Source organism: Hesperophylax consimilis, chromosome 9 (assembly GCF_061612785.1).
Source record: "Hesperophylax consimilis isolate HC1 chromosome 9, BYU_Hcon_1.0, whole genome shotgun sequence".
Classification (NCBI taxonomy): Eukaryota; Metazoa; Arthropoda; class Insecta; order Trichoptera; family Limnephilidae; genus Hesperophylax; species Hesperophylax consimilis.
This window is the reverse complement of record NC_142844.1, coordinates 3,681,811-3,703,482: the sequence shown is the minus strand read 5'-3', so window position 1 is coordinate 3,703,482 and position 21,672 is coordinate 3,681,811. Positions and strand designations below refer to the sequence as shown.

The following is a 21,672-nucleotide window of genomic DNA, read 5'->3' as shown; positions in this document are numbered from 1 at the left end:
CCCGAGCGTCGCGTGTTCGATTCCTCGGCTGGCTAAGTCCTCCATCACAACACAAGCAACATTTTCGGCTTTCTGTGGTGGTAGTAGGAGATTTTCAAACATTGTTGGGTTATTCGTAACCCGGGAATGTTTGTCTTTCTTTTAGCAAATTAAAAAAAAAGAATCAGTATTATTATCATTTAACACAATACATTATCTAGTACATTATAAATAACAAGTGTTTATCTAGTACATAATAAAAAAAAAATATTTCTTACATATGTTCTTTAATTATTTGGTTTGTCAAATTAATGCCTCCTTGATTTGATTTGATAGAAGGTTATTGTAAAGAAGAAACACAAGTGAAACCCGGCATCAAAATTTTATTAAATCGATTTATATTCATTAGTAGGTGAGGTACAGACAAATGTATTTCTTTTATTTCATCACAGCCGTAGCGAGGGAAATAAAAATGCGTAGGTAATAGAAAAAACAAAATAAAGCGGCAATTTGGAATGGTACTTACAAATTTACTGAATTTGCAAAAAATACTTTATTATTTAAAAAAATGAGTTACATTTACACTAAAATAATTTAAGTGGATAAATTAAAGCAAAATTAATAATAATACATAAACAGAGATTTCTAACCCCAAAGGTCTTCTGAACGTCCGAATTTGTAGACAAGCGATCCCGCAAATATAAAGGCGTTCTGCAGGAACAGGCCAACCCCCGGCCAGTGGTGGATTTTGTCATCTTCTGCAAAAAGAAATAAAGATTTGAATAATTTTATAACTAAAAACAATTACCAGGAAAAAAATTGTATTGGTACCACATGTTTATATCATTTAAGTTATTTTTAAAGTTCTATCATACTTGACAATCACATCTATAAATTCATTTGAATGTTAGTCTCAAATATGTTATTGAGTGTGTTATATGACGGCCTACGTGGTCGAGGTGTAAGGCTCTCGACTAGCAAACCGAAGGCCGCGGATTCAAATCCCGATGCGCGCAAGTATATTTTATTTGGTGAATTTGTGTTATTTCACAATTAATTCATTCAAAATAATTTTTGGTATACTTGGAGCACATTCCAGAGTGGAAGATACTCTCAGTATCGCCCTGGTGGAAGATCACTATTCAGAAGTGAAATGGCTTTAGCCATGTTTGGGGATCAGATCGGAATAGCGATGTACTCCCCCACCTTCCCTTTCTCCATCTCCTTCCCTTCCCCACTATCTTCATCCTCACAACATATCCCAATGCCATACTCCAACTGGCTCCAGCCGGTTGGGAGCAGTTGGGACTCTTGTGTGTAGGGAATGCAATCCCGGTATACCGGGATCCCGAAATACCGAGATCCCGCAGACATTTTGCGGGACTAATCTCGGTCGAAAATTTTGTGGGATCCCGCTGGACTGGCGGGATTACAAAGAAGCTTCTACAACTGCATCGACGTCCAGTTCTTCCACATCGGCTCATTGTAAACCTCAGCCATCAATAATAAAATCACTAACCATTTTTCAAGCGAAAACAATACCGTCGAAAAGAGGGTATCACGAATGGTGTCTAAAGATGGTTTACCATTCTGAGTTTTCTGTACCTCGTCGGATTTGCGAGATCTTTTTTAAGCCGGGGGTTTTAACTTACCAACATCGTCCAATTCAATCAAATTAATGGTTATGAATTACGGCAAGACACTAAAAATGATGGTTATTCAAGATCTTTTAAAGCTGAAAGAGAGCAACTACAGATTTACCCTCACTTACTCTGAATTACTTCGAGTCCGGTAGATTAAAAGGCACATACCTTCAATTCACTTACAATGCGCTAATGACTATTGTGCCAACCAGCGTGGAAGCTGAACGGGCTTTTTCAGCCGCTAGCTACCTTGTGTCCAATATCAGAAGCCGTTTATCAGATGACACAATTAATACTTTAACTTTTTTACAAAGCTATTTCCAAAATAATGTTTAATTAAACTTATGATGCTCATTATACAAGAATATTGTTTATCGTGTGAACGTTATTATTTAAATTTAAGTTTCAGTTCAGTTTCAGTTTCAGTGCCGGCAATCCGGGCGTTTATTTTATTTTCATTTGTGTACATAGATTTCTTTTACCCACCTCACTAGACAAAGTCTGTTCCGAGGCGGGTATGTTATGTAAATGTATGTCTTATCTTATTCTTTGCCAATTTATGACTCAAACTTTACCTATGTCTAACTAAAGGTATACCTAATAATTAGAGATGGCAAAATTTAGCATTAATTTTCAGATTTTTTAGCATTAACAATTGGAAATTTAGCGTTTTATAGCATTTTGAGGCATAATTTAGCGTTTTGTAGCAAAATAGAAAAAAATGTATTTCGTGAATGTTTTTAGCGCATATTTTAAGTATTTTTGGTAAAATATATGTTTAACCTTCATTTGCAAGTATTTCCATGTGAAAGATTATAAATAATTATTTTTAATATTAAATTAATAAGGAAGGAAACTCTAAGTACGGGTCGAACACAAACACAACAAATGCAGATTGCGATTAACATCAATAGGCGTAATTTATTTGGCACAAATTGTGTAATGTCAAAAAGCTATTTTAGCCTACAGTACAAAAATATTCAATATTTACACATAAAATAGTAACAAAATTATAAAAAATCGTAGGAGAGGCTTCCAAAAATTAAATAAAGTAGGCATAATACTTTTCCCTGCACATTCACATGAAACTACCTTCCTTATGCATTTTTCTCAATTATTCTTTAGTTGTACAGAATAAATATTACTGTATCAGCTTCTCCAATTTGTATGGTTCTTTGACTTACGAAATACGCTATATTCTCGGAAAGCGTTTAAATTCAGCGTACAGTATAAATTAAAAATATTAAATATTTACACATAAAATAGTAACAAAATTGTAAAAAGAGGTAGGACAGGCTTCCAAAAATGAAATAAAGTAGGCATATTTGAAATACAGGTAAATACAAAAAACAATGGAAAAGGCACTTTACTGATTGAATGATAGCATTGCGCACGTTTCAATAGTGGGCTCCTTCATTCTTGTACGCCTGTCAGTCAATACCCGGTATTTTCGGGAAACTTGCGCCTATTTCGCTAAATAGAATAATTTAGCTGAAATACGGCCAAAATCACGTTTTTCGCGTTAATTCGCGAAAAAGAAATCACTGGAAACACTTTCAAATGCCTTGAAACGCAAAGAAAACTTATAAATGCCCTATTTTCGAACCATAAATATTTTTTCGCGTTTTTAGTTAAAACGAAATTTTGCCATCTCTACTATGTAATAAGAAATCATTTAAAATGTCCCAAAGAACTCGTTTTATTATAGGTATAAATTTAAAAGTCTTAAAACTAGGTTGGTAGATCGAGTTATTAGGTCTTTATTATACGATTGATTAGATATCTAAGTCCACTCTGCTGGATCCCGCAAATACCTGGATCCAGCGGGACTAAGATTGTTCAGTCCCGCAAATACCTGGATTGACATTTTCTTGCGGGATTGCATTCCCTACTTGTGTGGTATTCACATAAAAAAAGGAATACCAAGAGCATTATATTTAGAAAACTTAATCTCTTAGCTCCATCAACATGGTAAAACTGTACTAAAAAGTAAATTGGAAGCATTGTATTGTAATTATGCATGTTACTTGACACAATGTCAAAGAAAGTGAACCATAGAAATATGGACTGTTGCCAGGCAGATTTCAAATAATGTCAATTTTGTTAACAAAATAAAAATTTCTACTTCACATTGCGTTTGTGAAGCTTTTACAATGTTTGCAACTCTCAAATGTTTAAACTTACAACTAAAATAATCTAGGAATATCGGCGCACGAAAAAAACGAGATGAGTGAAAATTTTTTTAAAGTTTTTTTGGTTAAGAATTAATCAAAAAACGTACTTAGTACGTAAAAGAAAATTTGGGAGAAAAATTTGGTGGGTGTTATTGCGTTACGACTTATTCCCGTCTTCCTTTTGCACACTGATGTAAACTTTTAATGTAATAATAATACTTAATCTTTTAATTCCTTAATATTTTCAAAATGAATTTTTTCATTTAACTATTCTATCATACAGCAGTCATTTATTTATTAAAATTGCCACAATTTGATGGTCACATGTCATTTTAATAATATATGATTCAGTCAAGACAAAGTCAAAGAAAAGACAAGTGAAATGTAAAATACGGAAAGGGGATAGTAGTCTGTAATTGCACGGACTTACGAATGTTAACGTAATTAGCGAACAGGATCCAACACGCAGCAATCAGGGATGCGAAACCCATTACAAATCCTAGGAACAGCCAAAGTCGAGCTCCACGTGGTCCGAAACATCCTCCAGAGTATGTGTCCCCTCTAACCTATAATTTAAAATGTACAAATAAATCATTAACAAATTATATTGCGCAAATTAAAATGCAAATGAAATGTCATTCTATTCACACTGATAACCGTGGTTGACTAGGAGAAATAGCCATCAGCAATAAGCCCCCTTTATACAATTAAAACGTAAATAAAATGTAGTTTGGATAAGTACCAAGTGAATGTGATAAAAGTGTAAAAAAGAAAGTATTGATGATTCATTGTAGAAGCAGTGTTAATGAGGAGTAATTGCCGCATTAGGAGAGGAAATGAGTAATTATATGATGTAAAATATAGAAAATTATTGAGTGGCTAGTGGACGTTTGGGGATTCATTAAAGAATGACAATGTTTTTACCTGAGCATTTGACACTGTGTTCACCATCAATAACGAGAAGGTGGCGAAGATTCCGCAGACATGAGCTGCAGCAGGGAGCTGTCCAGGGTAAACTGACGCGGCATCGATAATAATCCACCATCCTATAAAGAACTGGAAACAAATAACACGGTGAGTGGATGATTCATCAAATTGAATTGGTCATCATTTGTTTGTTCTTTTGAGAGCTTACCAGGGAGCCGGCTCCTATAGATGCTAAGGCATTTCGTTTATTGTCCGCCTGGAACCAGATGCAGGGCGGAATATTTACATTTTCGAAACAACTCATAATGAAAGGGCGAGGAACGAAACCCAAAACAAAACGCTAATATTTTAGATGTCCAATGACAAAAGTTTATCGGAATCTGTCAGATTTTTTAATCTAATCGTTGCCAGAACAAAGAAAAACACCTTGCCAGTGCTTAGACGGGTGAAAATGAAAGCGGGGCACATTTGAACAAACTAAAGTTTTTTATTTATTTGATGTTATCCCTGGGGCTCTTGTATGAGGAATGTGGAAAGCAACACATTGTGACGTACAACCCGAAGAACACGGAACTGATTGCGTTCCATCACGGAAAAAAATCCGATACGAGTAAGATGCTCCCCGTATACTTTAAGGCAAAGATAAATAAATGCAAGAACGTAAAATACTTGGGGCACATTATTAATCAAGATTTATCGGACGATGACGATATTGAACGACAAAGGAGAAGTATCAGCATAGTGACTAACATACTTGCCCGCAGATTTTACAAATGCAGCAATTACATAAATTATAATGCAAGCAATTATAATGCATTTTGTACTATCTAGTCTGTATACGTGTGAGATATAAATGTCACTACCGAACTTGCTCCATGGAACGACTTAGAATCCAATATAATAACACCTGCAGAATCATATTTGAATACAGAAGATACAGCAGCGCATCGATAATGCTTATGGAGCTGGGCCTGACACCGGGTTACTAATAATGGCCTCCGCCAACACGGTGGTGACAGCAGCTTACCAGCACCAAGCGCCACTCTTGATTGAGCGCTGGCTCAAGACCACGCCCTACATAATTATTCTTAAATGCTTATTTTTATTTATTTCTAGATTTTCTCGTATCTCTTAAAGCTCAGTGAATTCACGTAATTATTGTATATTTTTAGATTCTCTTGTTTTTCTTATACGTGTAATTGCTTTATTAACATAATTGCTAATTTATTTTTGTGAATCTTCAGGCTTAGGTACTTGTGTTTCTTATTCTTATTCCACACATCTATTATAAGTAGGATCAATATGTATACCTAAATGGGACGTGTGGAATTGTAATACCCTCCCCACATCCTGGTTATTTTTTATTATCATAATTTTTTTTAAGAAAACGATAATTCATGTCAATTTTTTTTACCTGATAACCAATTGCTTTGCAGAGAATTTATTTATGGCTTAGTGCAAAGAGCAAGGTTCCAATGGATTATTTTAGTTTTTTTTTTCTTTTAGCAAACTTGTGTTTTTACGCAATATAAATATGTATAGATTTATTAGGGCACTGATAAGATTCATCATTCATTATTTTTTCGTAATTCCGTCCCCAAAGGGGCAGATAAGTTTATATAGATAGGTACTACTAACATGTGGGCAGATATAAATTTTAAGTAATCAAAGAAAACCAATCGTTTTAAATTTTTTTTATTTCCCTCATTACAGACTTAACCAACTAATAATTTCATTTCCCTCACTCGTATTGCTTTGTACCCACACCGTAAAGCTTTTGACTTAAAAATACACATCATAGAAAGATTTATGTAGAGGAAAAACATAAATAATTTCAAAATCATATCTTAGAGGAATTACATTGTAACCTAACATAATTTGAGAACTTGGGGTAAATATTTCCTCCAAAGTGATAACTTAGCCCGTCGTTCTACTGACTGAGTCGGTATCGGTAAGCAATTCCCAGAATGGCTGCGCTGCAAACCGTAGCGAACTTTAATTTTGTGCGGAGTGTCTCGCGGTTTATGTCGATTGCTTACCGATACCGGCTTGGTGCCAGTAGTTGGGTGACTGATGGATTTTCATTCATAGCACAGGGGAGGTCCGCCCGAATTCTTCCCGCACACGCATCTTCTCCCCCCCTTCCCGTCCAGGAGACAAAGATGGCCAGCCGGACACTTGCCATTGTCGTATTGACAAATATTAGATACAGGCCGGCATTGTTCCGGAACTGCCGCTATTCCGTACAGCTTGTTCCCACTTCCGCTTCCGAGGGGAACTTCCAAAGGCCTCTGGCGTTGATTTGTCCTTTTATCTAGGCTCTCGATTTTTTGTCTGAAAAAATATTAATTTACGATACATATAAATTAAATTATTGTTTACCCTACCCTACTTCTGACGGCCTCCGGGGTTGGGTGGTTAAGATTCTTGGTTACGAATCCGGAGGTCACGGGTTCAAGTCAGCTTTATTAGATTAATTTGCACTATTTCACAATTTATTAATTTAAAATAATATTTGTGGCATGTTCCAGAGTGGTACTTTCAGTACCACCATTCAAAATTGAAACTTTGCTTGAAATGGATTTGGCGGTCTCTGGTGAGCAGATCATATAGCCAGGTATTTCCTCACCTTCCTTTTACCTATCTCCTTTTCCTCCCAATTATCTTCAGCCTCACAACATACCCCAATTGGAGATGCCATAGTCTCATTGGCTTCAGACAGCTGGAATTAGTTGAGACTCTTGTGCGGTAGGTATCCACAAGAAAAAAAAATGGCTTACCAATTTTACTGAGTCAAGAGATCGCGACTAAATCCCGATGATGCGCAAATATTTTTTTTTTGTAAATTCCGTCATTCTACAGAGCAAGATAATCACTCTTTAGATCTTTAGAGAGGACCACCATTCAGGATGTGAATAAGTGCTGCCTAAAATTCCACCTCTATTAATTTGTTCAAATCATTGACTTCCCTGCTCATTTGCATCTGCCTCACAACAATCTAAGAGTGGTAGATAATCTCGAAAGAGACCACATCGAAACATTTATATGTGATGTATGAAAAGAAAGATTTGTATAACAAAAGGAGCCGTGAGCAAAATGGCAAAAATATGGAGTGACAGAAGTATAACGAAGATCACCAAGATGAGACTCGTCCGAGTGGTGATTTTCCCCATACGGTGTGGAAATATGAACACTTAGAGCCAGCGAAAGAAAGCGGATAAACTCCTTCGAAGTGTGGTGTGCTGAAGAAAAATGCTCAGAATTCCATGGACGGACAAATGTGTCCGTTCTGGAAGAGCTAGGCATCCAGAATAATAGGATTTCAACTCTCTTCCTAAAATGCATTTAAAGATATGTTGCTCGCCAATCTGAGGACTCCAACTTGAAGAAACTCATAGTCACTGGCAAAGTGAAAGTCAGAGGAATGTCGCCAATGCTCTGGAGTGAACAAGTATCGCAGCGCAAGACCGCGAGTATTGGAAGAGCCTTGTCCACCAGGGAAATTAGAGTGGGGGTCACGATCCTCAGCAATGGGTTACCGACTTAAGAAGAAGAAGGTATTAAGGAAATGACTCCAGATCTGAATAGAACTTCTCCTCCCCGGTTCTATATACAGCCTTGCGAAACCCCTCAAATTGGTCATATCACACATATCCAAAATCGCAAGTAAAGAAATCAAAGCAGTTCCCAATATTAGTGAAGGTTTGAGCGTTAGCTACTGAAATGCGGTGTTCGCATGAAAAACTTTTAAATAAGAAATGTTTTGAACTTGTTAACTCGTATTGAAAAGTACTTACGTCGTCCAATCGGTCCAATAGTAACGTTGGTCTGTTATCGTTAAGCCAAATGGATATGAGCAGTTGACTGCCACCGTGTGCTTGTCCCTAGAATCAATCTGGACACATTCAATGCTCTTGGTGCCTGCGTCAGCATAGCACAGCTCATCCGTGTTGAAGTCAATAGCAAGGGAGTTAGGCAGATGTACTGAATCTCCACTCAGGAATATTCCTCTGCCAGTTCCGTCCATGTTGGCCCATTCTATCTTAGGACTGTCTCGATTCCAGTCAGACCAGAATATTTTCCTAAAAGGAAATAATTTAAGAATTGCGACAAATAGTAATATTTCGTATTTGAATTTTAATCATTTTATTGAGAAAACAACACTATAACACCACGAGGTTATATGGAATATTGTATAACATTATAAAAACGTAGTTACCCTTTGTACGGATGAACTGCAATTCCTCTTGGATCAACCAAACTTGTGTTGAATAGAACTTTTCTTATTTTAGTTTCTAGGTTGGCAACTTCAATAGTATCGCGCCTTGAGTCAGTCCAGAATATATTCCTCGACACCCAATCAACGCTTAAACCTTCTGGTGATATGATATCTAAAACAAACAAAAAAACATTTTAAAACAGTCACATTTACTGAAAAAAAATTATTTCGACATTGGTTGTCTCTTACCATTGGTCAAAAAGCTGGTTAAAGATGTTCCATCGTACTTAGAGGTCTTGATCATTCTTCCAGTGATATCACTCCAATAGACTTTACCCTCTGCGCAGTCAATATCTAAGCCGATAGCCATTTGTAGGTATGAAATATGAATGGGTCTTCCTTGATCTTGACTTGTAGGTTCAAATGGAACTCGCAATGTTGCCATTCCCTGGTTCAATAGCAAAAAGTTTCCTTCGTGTTTGGGCGCCTGTTCACACGACTGTCCATTACCAATGTAACCTGGATTGCAAACGCAAACATATTCGTTATTGCGCTCTACGCAACTTGCCTGCGACGAACAGAACTTTTTGTTGTATTGACACGTCAATTCAGAGGTACACTCATAGCCATCTCCGTAAAATCCGGTGTTGCAAGAACATTTGTAAGTGTCTGTTCTAGGTTCCAAGTGGCAATTAGCATTTAATCCACAGTCATTGACAACGTTGCATCCAGTTGAGAGAAGCTCACAAGTCTCCAGACCGCTGCCATGGTATCCAGAGTCACATTCGCAGTAGTTTACTTGATAATCTGAGTCCCACTTGCACGAAGCGTTCTCTGCGCAGGTAGCGCCACTGCATGAGCCACCTTCGGTAACACAAGCGTCTTGAGCATCTTTGGAATATCCTTGAATGCAAACACATTGTAAGGAGCCATCTAGCTCGGAGCACTCGGCATTCTGTTCACAGTCTGCAGAAGATCTGCACTCAGCGAGGGAGTGACAAACATTACCGTCTCCCCTGTAACCAGCGTTACAGATGCAGATTGACTTAGATGTTCCTGGATCGTAGGCGCATGTTGCATGTGTGTCGCATATGTCTATTTCTTCGCAAGATATTTCTTCTTCTGTGCATTCAATGCCATCACCTTCATACCCGGCCGTGCACTGGCATTGGTAGTCATTAGTATGGGGAGCATACACACATTGTGCATATGGATGGCATCTATTGACCACGTTGCAAGATACTGTAATGAAAAAAATAAGTAAGTACAACATAATGTGTTGGAGATTTTAATTAAATTAATATAATGTATGTTTTAAGTCTTAAAATAACAGTTCATATACTCGTATGTACATGAGCCTGATGGTCCTTTAGTGTCATGCGACATGCGGGGATCAGGGGTGCATTTATTCAAGCGTCTGTTTAATTGGTAGCTCCACGGACATGCACACGACCCTTCGAAACATTGTGGAATAGGATAGGCTACTGAAAATCGATAATAGAGTAATAATTATATAAGAGTATATTTTAAGTATAGTAGGTAAAAAAAGACTAGATATAGGTGCACAAATGAAAAGACACTTACTTTCCCTGTTCAAATCTTCGTCGTAGACTGGTTCTGATGAGGCGATTGTTGTTGGATCGAACAGATCTTCCTCATCGTATTCTGTAGTATTTTCCAAAAATTCTTCTTCACTTTTTTCAACTTTACAGGAGTAACCATCGCCTGAGTATCCATTAAGGCACTGGCAGATGAAAGAATCAATGTATTCGGATTTAATGCACGTGGCAAATGGTGAGCAATTCTGCAAAATATCGCACCCTGCCTCTGCCAAAGGCCAGCATCGATTTCCATCTCCTGTAAACGCCTCGTTACACCGGCAGTATGGGGCTCCCCGAGATTCAAAGCACTTAGCATTTGGGTCACATCGGTGGTTCTCGCAAGCTGATACCTTTTCACAAGTTATGCCATCGCCCCGGAAACCGTCATTACATTGGCAACTAAAGCTTCCTTCTTGATTAATACAGTACGCGTTAAGATTACACGAGTGGGTTCCAGTGGAACATTCGTTTATGTCCACACAAATAGGACTCGAATCCTGGAGATAGATGAACTGATATCCTGGGTTGCAAATACACTTAAAACTATCGTTCTCGACGACACATGAGCTTTGATCCCCACACGTTTCTCTACCCCTGATACATGGGTCTTCTTGACCAAGAGGCGTTATTTTATTGCTCATGCCGTATCTCATGATGTGTTCTCTACTTTCGTAACCGAGGAAGTTTTTAGCAACCTTCAGAGTATATGTGTCTACTACAGAATCTTCAACAGATGCATACAAACAGATGTTATACGTTACAGATTGATCGATTGTGAAAGGGTAATCGATTGAAAGTTCTCTATTATGAAACGATCGTGTAGCCTGAGATAGAATGGTTCCGGGTCTTGGAGATGAGTATTGCTCTTCATATTCTGCGATTTCTAGTTTTGTGTCAGGTTCAATTGTCGGTATGGAACCTTTGATTTCAGCCTCCATACGAAGCTGATCGAATAAATCTAAGCCCAAAAAATGTTGCCTAACAGTTACTTTGTGGCCAGTGCCCTGGAATAATATTTCGGCAGTGTGGTTGAAAACGCCACCTGTAAGCTGGTAGCCATTTTTGGCGTCCCCTAAAGGTTTGGCAAAAAGCCACCCGATCACTCCTCCGATGACATTCAATGTCTGCATGTCGTAGCCAAACCGATCTGGAACTTTAGATAAAGCCGTGTAGGACCTGCCATCAGACATTACAACGTACGCCTGTAAATCCATGCTTTCAAGAACTTCGCCATTTAGTTCTCCAGAAACTTTCCCGTTTACTCTAAGTGGTACATCATTTTTTAAGCATGTTCTTCCATTCCCGTAAAATCCGGGAAGGCAAACACAGCAATAGCCTTTTTCAGAATCTACGCACTGAGCCTTTACATGGCATTGATGAGATCCTCCCGTTGAGCATGTTTGAGAATAGTTTTTGAATTCTTCAGCACTTCTGTCGTTTTTTGGTTCTTCAACATTTTCATCAATATTACCCACGCGAAAAGCGAATAATCCTTCGGTGCCAGTATTCGACGAGCTGAAAAATAACACAAAATAATTAGTTTTGAAAACAATATTTACAAATGAAGTGGTAATGTTCAAGGTACAGGAATATAATTACTAATAGATTTTCCTGATATGGTCAGTGCCGGAGTTTTTCAAGAGAAAATGTCGTCCATCTTCACCGACGAACCCAACCTGGGCTCTAGCGTCAGGCAGACCAGCTTGCTGGGCCACACCTTGGATCCACTGGATGCCATCCTCAGGGTATAGAAACTCAATAAAACTGTCATTTCCATCGCTGATGATGACCACTTGGTATGTGTTGAATTTATCAGAACCCTTTGGGTGATAGCCCACATCTGTCCAAGTTGCGATGAAAACGCTCGAGGGTCGAAATTCTTGATGGTTGCCGAAGTAGCTCTGAATGTCTTCAGAGGCCTTAGCGATAGTGTAGGCATCTTGCGTCTCTCTGTAAAAGACATTTCCAATGTTTCGAGTATCGACGTTACTATAGAACGGTGCTATTACGGGATACTCCAGAGGGAATTCCGTATTCAGGAAATCAGGGATGTCTGTTCTAAATGATAAAAGTCCATTCATATTTACCTGAAAAGAAAAAAAAACAATTGTATTGTGTGCTCTGGTACCAAAGCATCAATGGTTGTTTATCTAAATGACAGCACTAACTGTTGTTTTGATGAATGCCTAATAGGGGAGACACATTACGCCAGTGACCGGATAAATCATCAAAATGATAATTCATCACATCTTTAAAAAGTTATATCATGGAAAGTGATGAAACAAAATTTTTATTTTTATATTTTATTTTTATTAACTGAGTTAAGTAGGTTAGGTTAGGTTAGGTTTAAGTTTTTTTTCATCGCTGTAATCACGCGGCTGTCATCTGCCAAGATGACAGATCCCATACAGAGAAAGTATATTTCGCAGCAGTTCTCCAATTGATCTGATCCCTCTCCCGAGCAAGAGTATAGCGTAGCGTGATACCTCAACATATAATCTGCATATGCCACTCCCAAATAAGTGTTGATGCGTATAGCGTAATGTGTCCAAGCCAGGATTTTTTTTTCAATAAACCTATCCAACCATCAGTAGCCAATACAGGAAAGAAACGGCACAATCACTTCAAGTCAACAAGTAAAATACTTTGTAACGGAACTAATTGATTGCCATTTACATGTGACCCTTTTCTCCATTGTTCTTACATTTATTTATTCATCATTCAATCAGTTTATGCCTTACCATAGTTGCTATTCGTTTTTTAAAGGCTTTTAGAATTTTGGGATTTTATACTATATTATACGTTAAAACTACAAATGACCTAAACGCCCGTGATTTCAGTTATGTTCAATGTGTAAGCGACAAATACAAGATTTATCATAATTTATATAGAAATATGGACTTCCTAGAAGAGTTATTTCTGTTCAATTATTCAAGATTTCGAAAGAACTTCCAATTCGATGAACTCTGAACTTTGCTGATAGCCCCACATTATTATCAATGCTTCGGTGTAAAGAATGTTCCAACGACATAATATGTGACAAACATAAGATATTCATTAAATTCATTTGTAGTACATTTAGAGTAAACCTAATTAGATTATGGCTCCATCTCCATTGTAGCATCAATCACATCCAATTTCCGTGAAGCCGTACAAATAGCAATCGTTGGGTTATCACTTGATTTGCTACATTATCAAGGATGAGGGAACGACATATCATTGTGTGTGACAATTTATTTGTTTTTGGGGTTTATCAATCACAAATACATAATTTAAATAAGTTAATAGAATAAATAAATAAACCACAACCGTAAAAATATTCAACCTGACGCAATCGTGACTATCAAAAATAATGAAGTTTGCAATATCAGAACACAGATGCGATTAATATCAAGAAATTGAAATGAAATCATTATTTGATATTGTAGTAATAATTATATTTACAATATTTTTAAAGTAGTTGAACTTTTCTGAGTAAAAATAAGAGATTTAGTATTGAGATAAACAGGAATGACTAATATTTTTTAAATAGGAACACTTTATGAAGTCACATTTAGAAACAGGCACGATTAACATTTAAAAAAAGAAGCTTCCTTTATAAAACAGGCATGACTAATATGTTTTAAAAAGGAACACTTTATCAAGTCACATTTAGAAACAGGCATGAATAACATTTTTAAAAAAAGAACGTTTTCTCAAGGCACATTTATAAAACAGGCATGACTAATATTTTTGAAAAAGGAACGGTTTTGTCATATCATATTTAGAAACAGGTACGATTAACAATTTTGAATAAAAACGAACGTTTTGTGACGAGAATATTGAGGAAAGGAACTTTATTTCAATTGAATGTTTTCCTTTCAGTTGTTAATGAGAGAAAAGTTCACAATTTTAATTGATTGATAAATGTACTCACAAAGAGCGACGTGTACTGCTGTCCATAGAACACGATGGGCACGTTCAGCTGCACCTCCTCCGAGGACGAGTCATCGTCCGGGGGCAGCTGGGTGTCCAGCCCCTGTCCGTGCGTGTAGAGGTCATCGCGTGAGAGGGCACAGGCACGCTCGGGCACGACCACGAGCACGAGGAATATGGGCACGAGGAACAAAAGCGACTGGGCGCGCGACCACATGGCGACGGGTTCGGCACTACACTCGGGAGCGCGGGAGAGAGCGTCGGCCAGGGTAAACTTTGTAACGGATGCGAGACACGTCAGGGGTATTCAAGTTTTAAAATCGTACATTCATTAAATTAGGCGATTAATGTATTTATTTATTTAGATATTCACCGAGGCTGTTAATGTATTTATTTAATGTTCAGGAACAATTACAGAATATCAAAATGATTTCATTTTTACAAAAGTCGAAATTAATGTTAACTTGTGGATTGGAGTGATCAGGTACATAATTCAAGTTTGAATGTGTTAAGACTCATTTAAGGTGAATCTTTCCCTTAAATAAGTTTCGCGAGGGTAGCAACATCAGTGAGTTGCTTCTACGCGCTGGCGGCCTCGCGTGAAAATATCCAAAACCTAGAATCCTATCTCAATTCCGAAATCATATATCTGTTAAATGAATATATCAAAGAACCATATTTCATAACCGGGAATTATTCTAGACGGAACGAAAAGCTGGGAAAATTTCAGAAAATCAGATCTTACCGTTCGAAATATTATCTGCTTCAGCTTCCAGATTTTCTGGTTCTAGATCCATCCATAACCAGAGAAAGCTAATATTAAGATTTCAGGTCTTAATTTTATTAATAGAATAAGAAACCTAATGATTTAAGCTAAGGTCTATTAAATTAAGACTTGGGACGGGTTGTTTCACAAAATTTGAACAATTCATGATATTTAAAAGTTAAAAGTTCGGTGAAAGTCCTTTTCAAGTTATGTTAGAGTCCAAGTATTATCAAACAATCGGCCCATGATGAAATCATATCAGAACTGGAATAGAGCGTTCACAGAACCTTACTTTTAACTTTTGATGAATTGTTCAAATTCTTTGAAACAATCCGTCCTAAGACAATTAACCCCTAGCGTGCCAAGAAAGCCAACGTGAATTTGATAGTAACTCACGGCTCACGCCTAGATTTTGTGGTATTTAGAACCTTAAAAAATGCTCCTAGAGTACTTAATACTCTATTCGAATAAATAACTAAATGATGTATCTTAATATTATTCTAGTTTGTCATTTCGTCACTTGCAAATATGTTTATTTTATCTGTGAAAAAGCGCGTCGCATTAAATTCCAACCCCAATGTTATAATTCCAGTTTTCGTAAGACATAGTACCGTATTTATTTACGGGATAGACTCTATGACTTATTTTTATGGTAAAAACCGCTTATACATATTTATAACATTAGAGAGAATTTTCTAGAGATAAGTTCTGCTATGAAAACAGTGTCAGTCGGCAGTCCTTATAAAAGTGTTTAATTATTAATTAAAATTACTCGTTAAAAATAAACAATTTGTTACACCTGACATTATCGATTCCATTCATTGATTTATCACATTAAAAATACTATTTTTGTTGCTTTTATTCCTTATTTCTTATCCAATCCAAATAAAGTCAAACATATTTTACGAACACAAAACACTTGCTCTATTTATTGCAATGCTCAATAAAATTGTTTTGATTTTTACAAAAATGAGAACATTATAAACGGTCACTTCAAACTTATCGAGTGGAGATAAGAAAAATGTATTTACTTTGTTAAAGAGCAAAGTTTGTAGATAATTTCTCGACACAATGGGTAAAGGAGACATTTATTCTAATAATAACAAGAATAATACATGGAATTGAAATTTTACTTTCTTATTCCGCGGTCTTCATCCATTTAGTACTGGGAATTGGATTTGGTGTATTTGAGACAGAAGGATTTTGCGCCCAAATTTTTTGCTCATTCAGGCGAAAAAGAACAAATACCCAATCTTATTATTCTGTTTGTAAGGCAGCAGAGCCCCTTTAGTTACATGTTGCAGGTGAATTTAAGAACACGAGCTTTTGTAGAAGCCACCACTATGGATGACTCATTAGGTTTACCAGCATTTCGATGACAGAGTTAAAATATTGTATCTCCATAAGTCATTATAATAAGCAAATTGAAATTGAAAGTTTGCAAAACTTGGAACATGAGATTTTGTGATACAAAAATAAGTTATTAGTTCCAAGTTAAATATTAATGTTAAGGAGATACAATATCTGTGCTCATAAAAACATTACCTGGAGATTATATATTATATATTTTGACATGTTTATATATTTAGGACGGTTCCATAATAACTAAGCACAATGACGATTCAAGAGATATAAAGTCATTTAAAGCGATGAAAAATTAACTTATAAACCTAACATTGTTTTGTTCATTTTGTTATTTGTTTCATGGCTTTTCATGACTTTATATCACTTTTTAAAGGTGTGTTCAATTGTTATTTTGAAGAGTTATTCACCCTTCGGTCACCCTTCGGTCACCCTTCGGTCACCCCTCGGGACGGTAGGTTTAGGAGATGCAATATTTGAATCCAAAATTATAGATTTGTTTTCCTAATGCTATCGGAATATTATTTTTTAACAAATACAAGTCTAGTGTTTTTAATTCAATTTTTTTTTAAGTTAGAGAATAAATTAGGAAATATAGCATTATTTGGTAAAATTGCACGCCGCACAATTTGAAAAATATATATATTTGCTGAAAAAACGTTTTTATTGGTTCATCAGGAGTTTATTATACGAACCCTACTTTGGATTTCGAGCAAAAACCGCGAGTTAATATATTGAATGCCTAGGACTGGGTACTGTCGTTTTTGCCTGAAGGCTACACGACTTGTGCATTTGCAATTCTATCCCCTAGAATCCAGCTTCCCTGATTATATTATTAATATTTACCCGCCACCCGATTGACAATTGGTTTTCAAAGCAGATGCAAATTAAAACAAATTATCAAATTTATTTAAAAAAAACATCATCCAAAACGAGTTTAATTTTCGGGCAAATAATATGTCATGCAATTTAACATTCAAGTTTACTAAAATTATGTAATGTTCATCGCTGAAAATATAATCATATTTTTTATGGTTTGACGAACATAATGTAGAGGGTATAAAACACGTTTATTGTAAGACTCAAAATCTTACATTTTATTTTTTAATTTTAATAATAGAAAATACAATATAATAAAATAAAACATAACAATTTTAATTGACTAATTACGATTCTCGGTTAGTGGAGAATTATTCTCGAGTCTAACTGGGTAGTCAGTCAATTTACTAATTTATTTTTATTAATATTTATTAATATTTCAATTATGCCCCCTTTTTAACCCCTCCAGCGTTTGAGGGTCATATATGACCGGTCGTCCATATTTTAAAAGTATTTTTACCTTTTTTTCTATCTTGCCAAAATACATAATTTTTTTGACATTTAAAGATAAATAATAATTCTTAACATAAAAAATAAAATCCTTAACATAGCCAAATTGAATAATTCATTGCTTTATTGGTTTAACTTTAAAAAATAATTCTTATTTTTTATTGTGTAGGAGATAAAATAAAAGTTACAGTTTTCTTACAAATTAGTGTTTTCGAAAAAACCGAGTACTCTCAATATTTCTATGATTGGGGTAAAAAATTAAGTAAAAATGTGGTCAGAGTTTTTCACAACATTTTTCACGTTTGATAGTGAAATTTTATTATTTTGAAATAGGAATGTTTATTTTAAATGCATATACCAGAAAGATAATTTTATCAAGTTTCTAAAACAGTAATTTTTTATACGGAAAATTAAAAAATAACATGTATGTAGCGCATTTTAAATACACAGAAAACATTACAAACTAAACAAATATGATGAAAGTACTGAAGGGTTAAATACAGGTGGGGCAAAAGTAATGACCCGGTTTTGAGGAAGTATAAAAAAAATCTTATTAGAGACATAAAACTTTTTTATTTTGGTCTGTATATAATCCCATTTTTTTCATTATGTTTTGAATACCACTTCAGCAAATACATTGATGTTGTCTATTTATGAAGTTTTGAGCTGCTTCTCTGCACATTTAAAGGGGTATGGCTGATGTTTACTCGATAATTCAGCTCTTCTTAAGTATCGGGCGATTACAATAAAAAAGTGAAAGTACTTAAAAGTTTAAAGCATTTGGCTCTATATTGTTCAACTAGAAAAAAGATTTCCGGATGTGAAATATACTGACCAAATCATTTTTATATTTCATTGAAGAAGAAGATAATACTAACAAATCTAAACGAAACATGAAACAGAACAAGACACAGAAAAATAAAAAATTAACGGTCACAACTAGGAAACGAACCCAGGATCTTTTGTCTTACCGGGACAGGCGTCTTAAAACACTAGACGGTTCCATGATAACTCAACGCAATGAATATTCAACACACCTTTCAAAAGTGATACAAAGTCATTTGTATCACTTTTGAAAAACTAACCTACAAACATAACATAGTTTTTTTTCACCACTTTTCATGACTTCATATCACTTGATAACGATGTGTTGAGTTGTCCGGTTACCATAAAATGTTTCTATATAAATTATCCAACTATAAAATAAAATCATCAGTTGGAAAAAACTATAATGCAAAAGTAGTGTAAAAAAGAAAAAAATTGTGTTGTAAAACACTTCGCTTCGCACGGATCCATTGATGTTAGATGAGACATGAAGCGAAAAAATAGGCTCCGATTTTTGACCTCCAACTGACCCCCAACTCTCCCAATGATCTAACTAAAACTACCGATTCCGGTCTACGTGCACCGCTAATCGCGTTCTAATAGTGGAGCAAGTTTCGATGAGATATTACTACCCAGTAGCGCCTCTAATTGTAGCTATACGCACGAAACCAACAATGTTAGAGTAAGTTTATTTACAGTAAACATTCTAATATTTCTAATGGGTAAATTAACGCATTACTTTGATAAGGAAGTCGATAAATAATACTGGCATTGTGTCAACGAACTGAATATGCAAAGCAATCATAATGATTAATGACCGAGTCACAGTATACTATGAAATTATCTTAATTCTAATTGACCAATAATTCATAGCCAATAGATACAAATTTTAGGATCCAATATTATAAGTCAATAATATAAATACCTCTGTCTTGGAATGGTTCATATTGTACGTCATCTTTGTTGTTATCTATGAACGGAAATGTTACAGATTAATACATCGAGATTTATTTACATTATAATTTACAATGAGTGGATAAGATTTTCTTATTCAAACAACTTCTCCCACAAATAATGGGGAAAGGGAATAGAAATTCTTTCAAAGGAAGATCCCAATTTTCTCTTATTCGATAAATCAATTATATTTGAATTATGCAATTTGTCTATCTCAACGAAAATTCTTTTTCAATATTTTTTTTCAAATCAGGTACGCAAATCAGTCAACTATCTAGTAAAAGTTAGCCATCTAATTAAAGTAAGCCATTTGTCAAAGTAAGGATGGCTTGAATAATAAAGTGGATGCAGCAGATCTTCGAAAATGGAATCAGTCAACAATCCACTCAAAGTTAGCAACATAACGAAACCGGAAACGGAACGTACAAACAAATTGACGAACAGATGAAATGCCAAACGGTCGAGTCAAAACAGGACTTCACTTGAATTTATTCAAAATGTCATTTGTTATGGTATTACAATAAATATACTCAAAGACTCTATAAATATTATTGGCGAATCGATGGTCCAAATTATCAATGAATCTTTAAATAGTGGAGTATTTCCCAAAACTTGGAAGACATCTGTAATAACTCCTATTCCGAAAATTGACAACCCAAAAAAATTTGACGACTTTAGACCCATCAATTGTTTACCCAAATATGAACAAGTACTGGAATACATTGTAAAGGAACAGTTAAATGAATACATTGAGGCCAAACAGATATTAGTTCGACAACAATCTGGTTTTAGAAAAAAATGTTCTTGTGAAACTGCTATTAATTATGTAATAGACGAGTGGAAAAATTTTCGAGATAAAAAAAGCAAAATTATTGCAGTATTTCTAGACTTAAAACGAGCATTTGAAACAATCGACAGAGATAGATTAATCAAGAAATTAAGTAATATTGGAATTAATGGTAAAGAATCTAAATGGTTCGTTGATTACCTATCAGAAAGAACGCAAGTAACAAAATATGATGGTATAACATCTGAACCACATCACACTAATAAAGGCGTTCCGCAGGGTTCTGTATTAGGTCCACTGTTGTTCATTATATACATGAATGATATTATCAAAGTGTTAAAGCATTGTGCAATTAAACTCTTTGCTGATGATACATTGTTATACATAGCCAGTGAAAATTTACAGGACGCCATTGAAAAAATACAAATTGACTTAAATTGTGTAACACTTTGGTTAAACCAAAACAAACTAAAATTGAATGTTATGAAAACAAAGTTTTTAATTGTGGATAGTGTAGGGGGAAACGAGCAGGCAATACTAAAAATTGATAACGTAAACATAGAAAGGGTGAGTAGTATTAAATATCTGGGTGTAATATTAGATGAAAAATTAAAATTTGATGAACACTTAGAATACATAACAAAGAAAATTGCTAAAAAAGTTGGATTCCTAAAAAGGATCAGAAATAACTTGGATCTAAAGACAACGCGCCTTGTTTACAATTCTATTGTTACTCCGCATTTAAATTATTGTTCTAGTGTTTTATTCTTATGTAACGAAGCCCAAAATAATAAACTCCAGGTTATACAAAATAGGGGGATGAGGATGATTTTAAAATGCAACATTTTTACTAGAGTTAAAATTATGTTACAAAATTTAAATATGATGACAACCAAACAACATATAATATATAATACGTTAACAATGATGTATAAACTTCAAAATAATATGCTCCCAAATTATCTGCAAACAAATGTTATGTACCATGAAAATGTTCACAATTATCCTACGAGAAGACGCAGAGATTTTAGGCTTCCCAAAACTAAACTTTCATGCACACAAAACAGCGCGTTTTATAAAGGGCAAAAACTTTATAATAACCTACCAAATGTCATAAAGGAAGCCCCAAGCCTTAGCACTTTTCGTAGGACATGTGCTTTATATGTGAAAAATAATTTTTGATTGTTGAGC

At 35.3% G+C, this 21,672-nt stretch overlaps 2 protein-coding genes across 2 annotated transcripts; both read right to left on the bottom strand.

Annotated features, from left to right (window-relative positions):
- Nucleotides 1-345: 345 nt before the first annotated feature.
- LOC149420793 (transmembrane protein 50A) lies at nucleotides 346-5,110 on the bottom strand. The gene is made up of 4 exons (XM_089635220.1): nucleotides 4,932-5,110; nucleotides 4,721-4,852; nucleotides 4,227-4,362; nucleotides 346-737 (listed from the first exon to the last, which is right to left on the bottom strand). The coding sequence occupies exons 1-4, from the start codon at nucleotides 5,025-5,027 to the stop codon at nucleotides 625-627; spliced, it is 477 nt and encodes a 158-aa protein (XP_089491346.1). The 5' UTR covers nucleotides 5,028-5,110; the 3' UTR covers nucleotides 346-624.
- Nucleotides 5,111-6,402: 1,292 nt separating this feature from the next.
- Nucleotides 6,403-14,692, bottom strand: Ndg (Nidogen). The gene is made up of 7 exons (XM_089635540.1): nucleotides 14,460-14,692; nucleotides 12,143-12,630; nucleotides 10,527-12,058; nucleotides 9,192-10,184; nucleotides 8,943-9,114; nucleotides 8,521-8,805; nucleotides 6,403-7,057 (listed from the first exon to the last, which is right to left on the bottom strand). The coding sequence occupies exons 1-7, from the start codon at nucleotides 14,673-14,675 to the stop codon at nucleotides 6,805-6,807; spliced, it is 3,939 nt and encodes a 1,312-aa protein (XP_089491666.1). The 5' UTR covers nucleotides 14,676-14,692; the 3' UTR covers nucleotides 6,403-6,804.
- Nucleotides 14,693-21,672: the final 6,980 nt, after the last annotated feature.

Bases quoted from the DNA above. Each gene is read 5' to 3' on its own strand.
- LOC149420793 (XM_089635220.1), bottom strand. From the start codon at position 5,027: ATGAGTTGTTTCGAAAATGTAAATATTCCGCCCTGCATCTGGTTCCAG. The intron at 4,853-4,931 runs GTAAGCTCTCAA...ATTTGTTTCCAG, and splicing joins CTATAGGAGCCGGCTCCCTG to TTCTTTATAGGATGGTGGAT. The intron at 4,363-4,720 runs GTAAAAACATTG...TTTAAATTATAG, and splicing joins ACACAGTGTCAAATGCTCAG to GTTAGAGGGGACACATACTC.
- Ndg (XM_089635540.1), bottom strand. From the start codon at position 14,675: ATGTGGTCGCGCGCCCAGTCGCTTTTGTTCCTCGTGCCCATATTCCTC. The intron at 12,631-14,459 runs GTGAGTACATTT...TTTTCTTTTCAG, and splicing joins AGCAGTACACGTCGCTCTTT to GTAAATATGAATGGACTTTT. The intron at 9,115-9,191 runs GTAAGAGACAAC...TGTTTGTTTTAG, and splicing joins AACCAGCTTTTTGACCAATG to ATATCATATCACCAGAAGGT.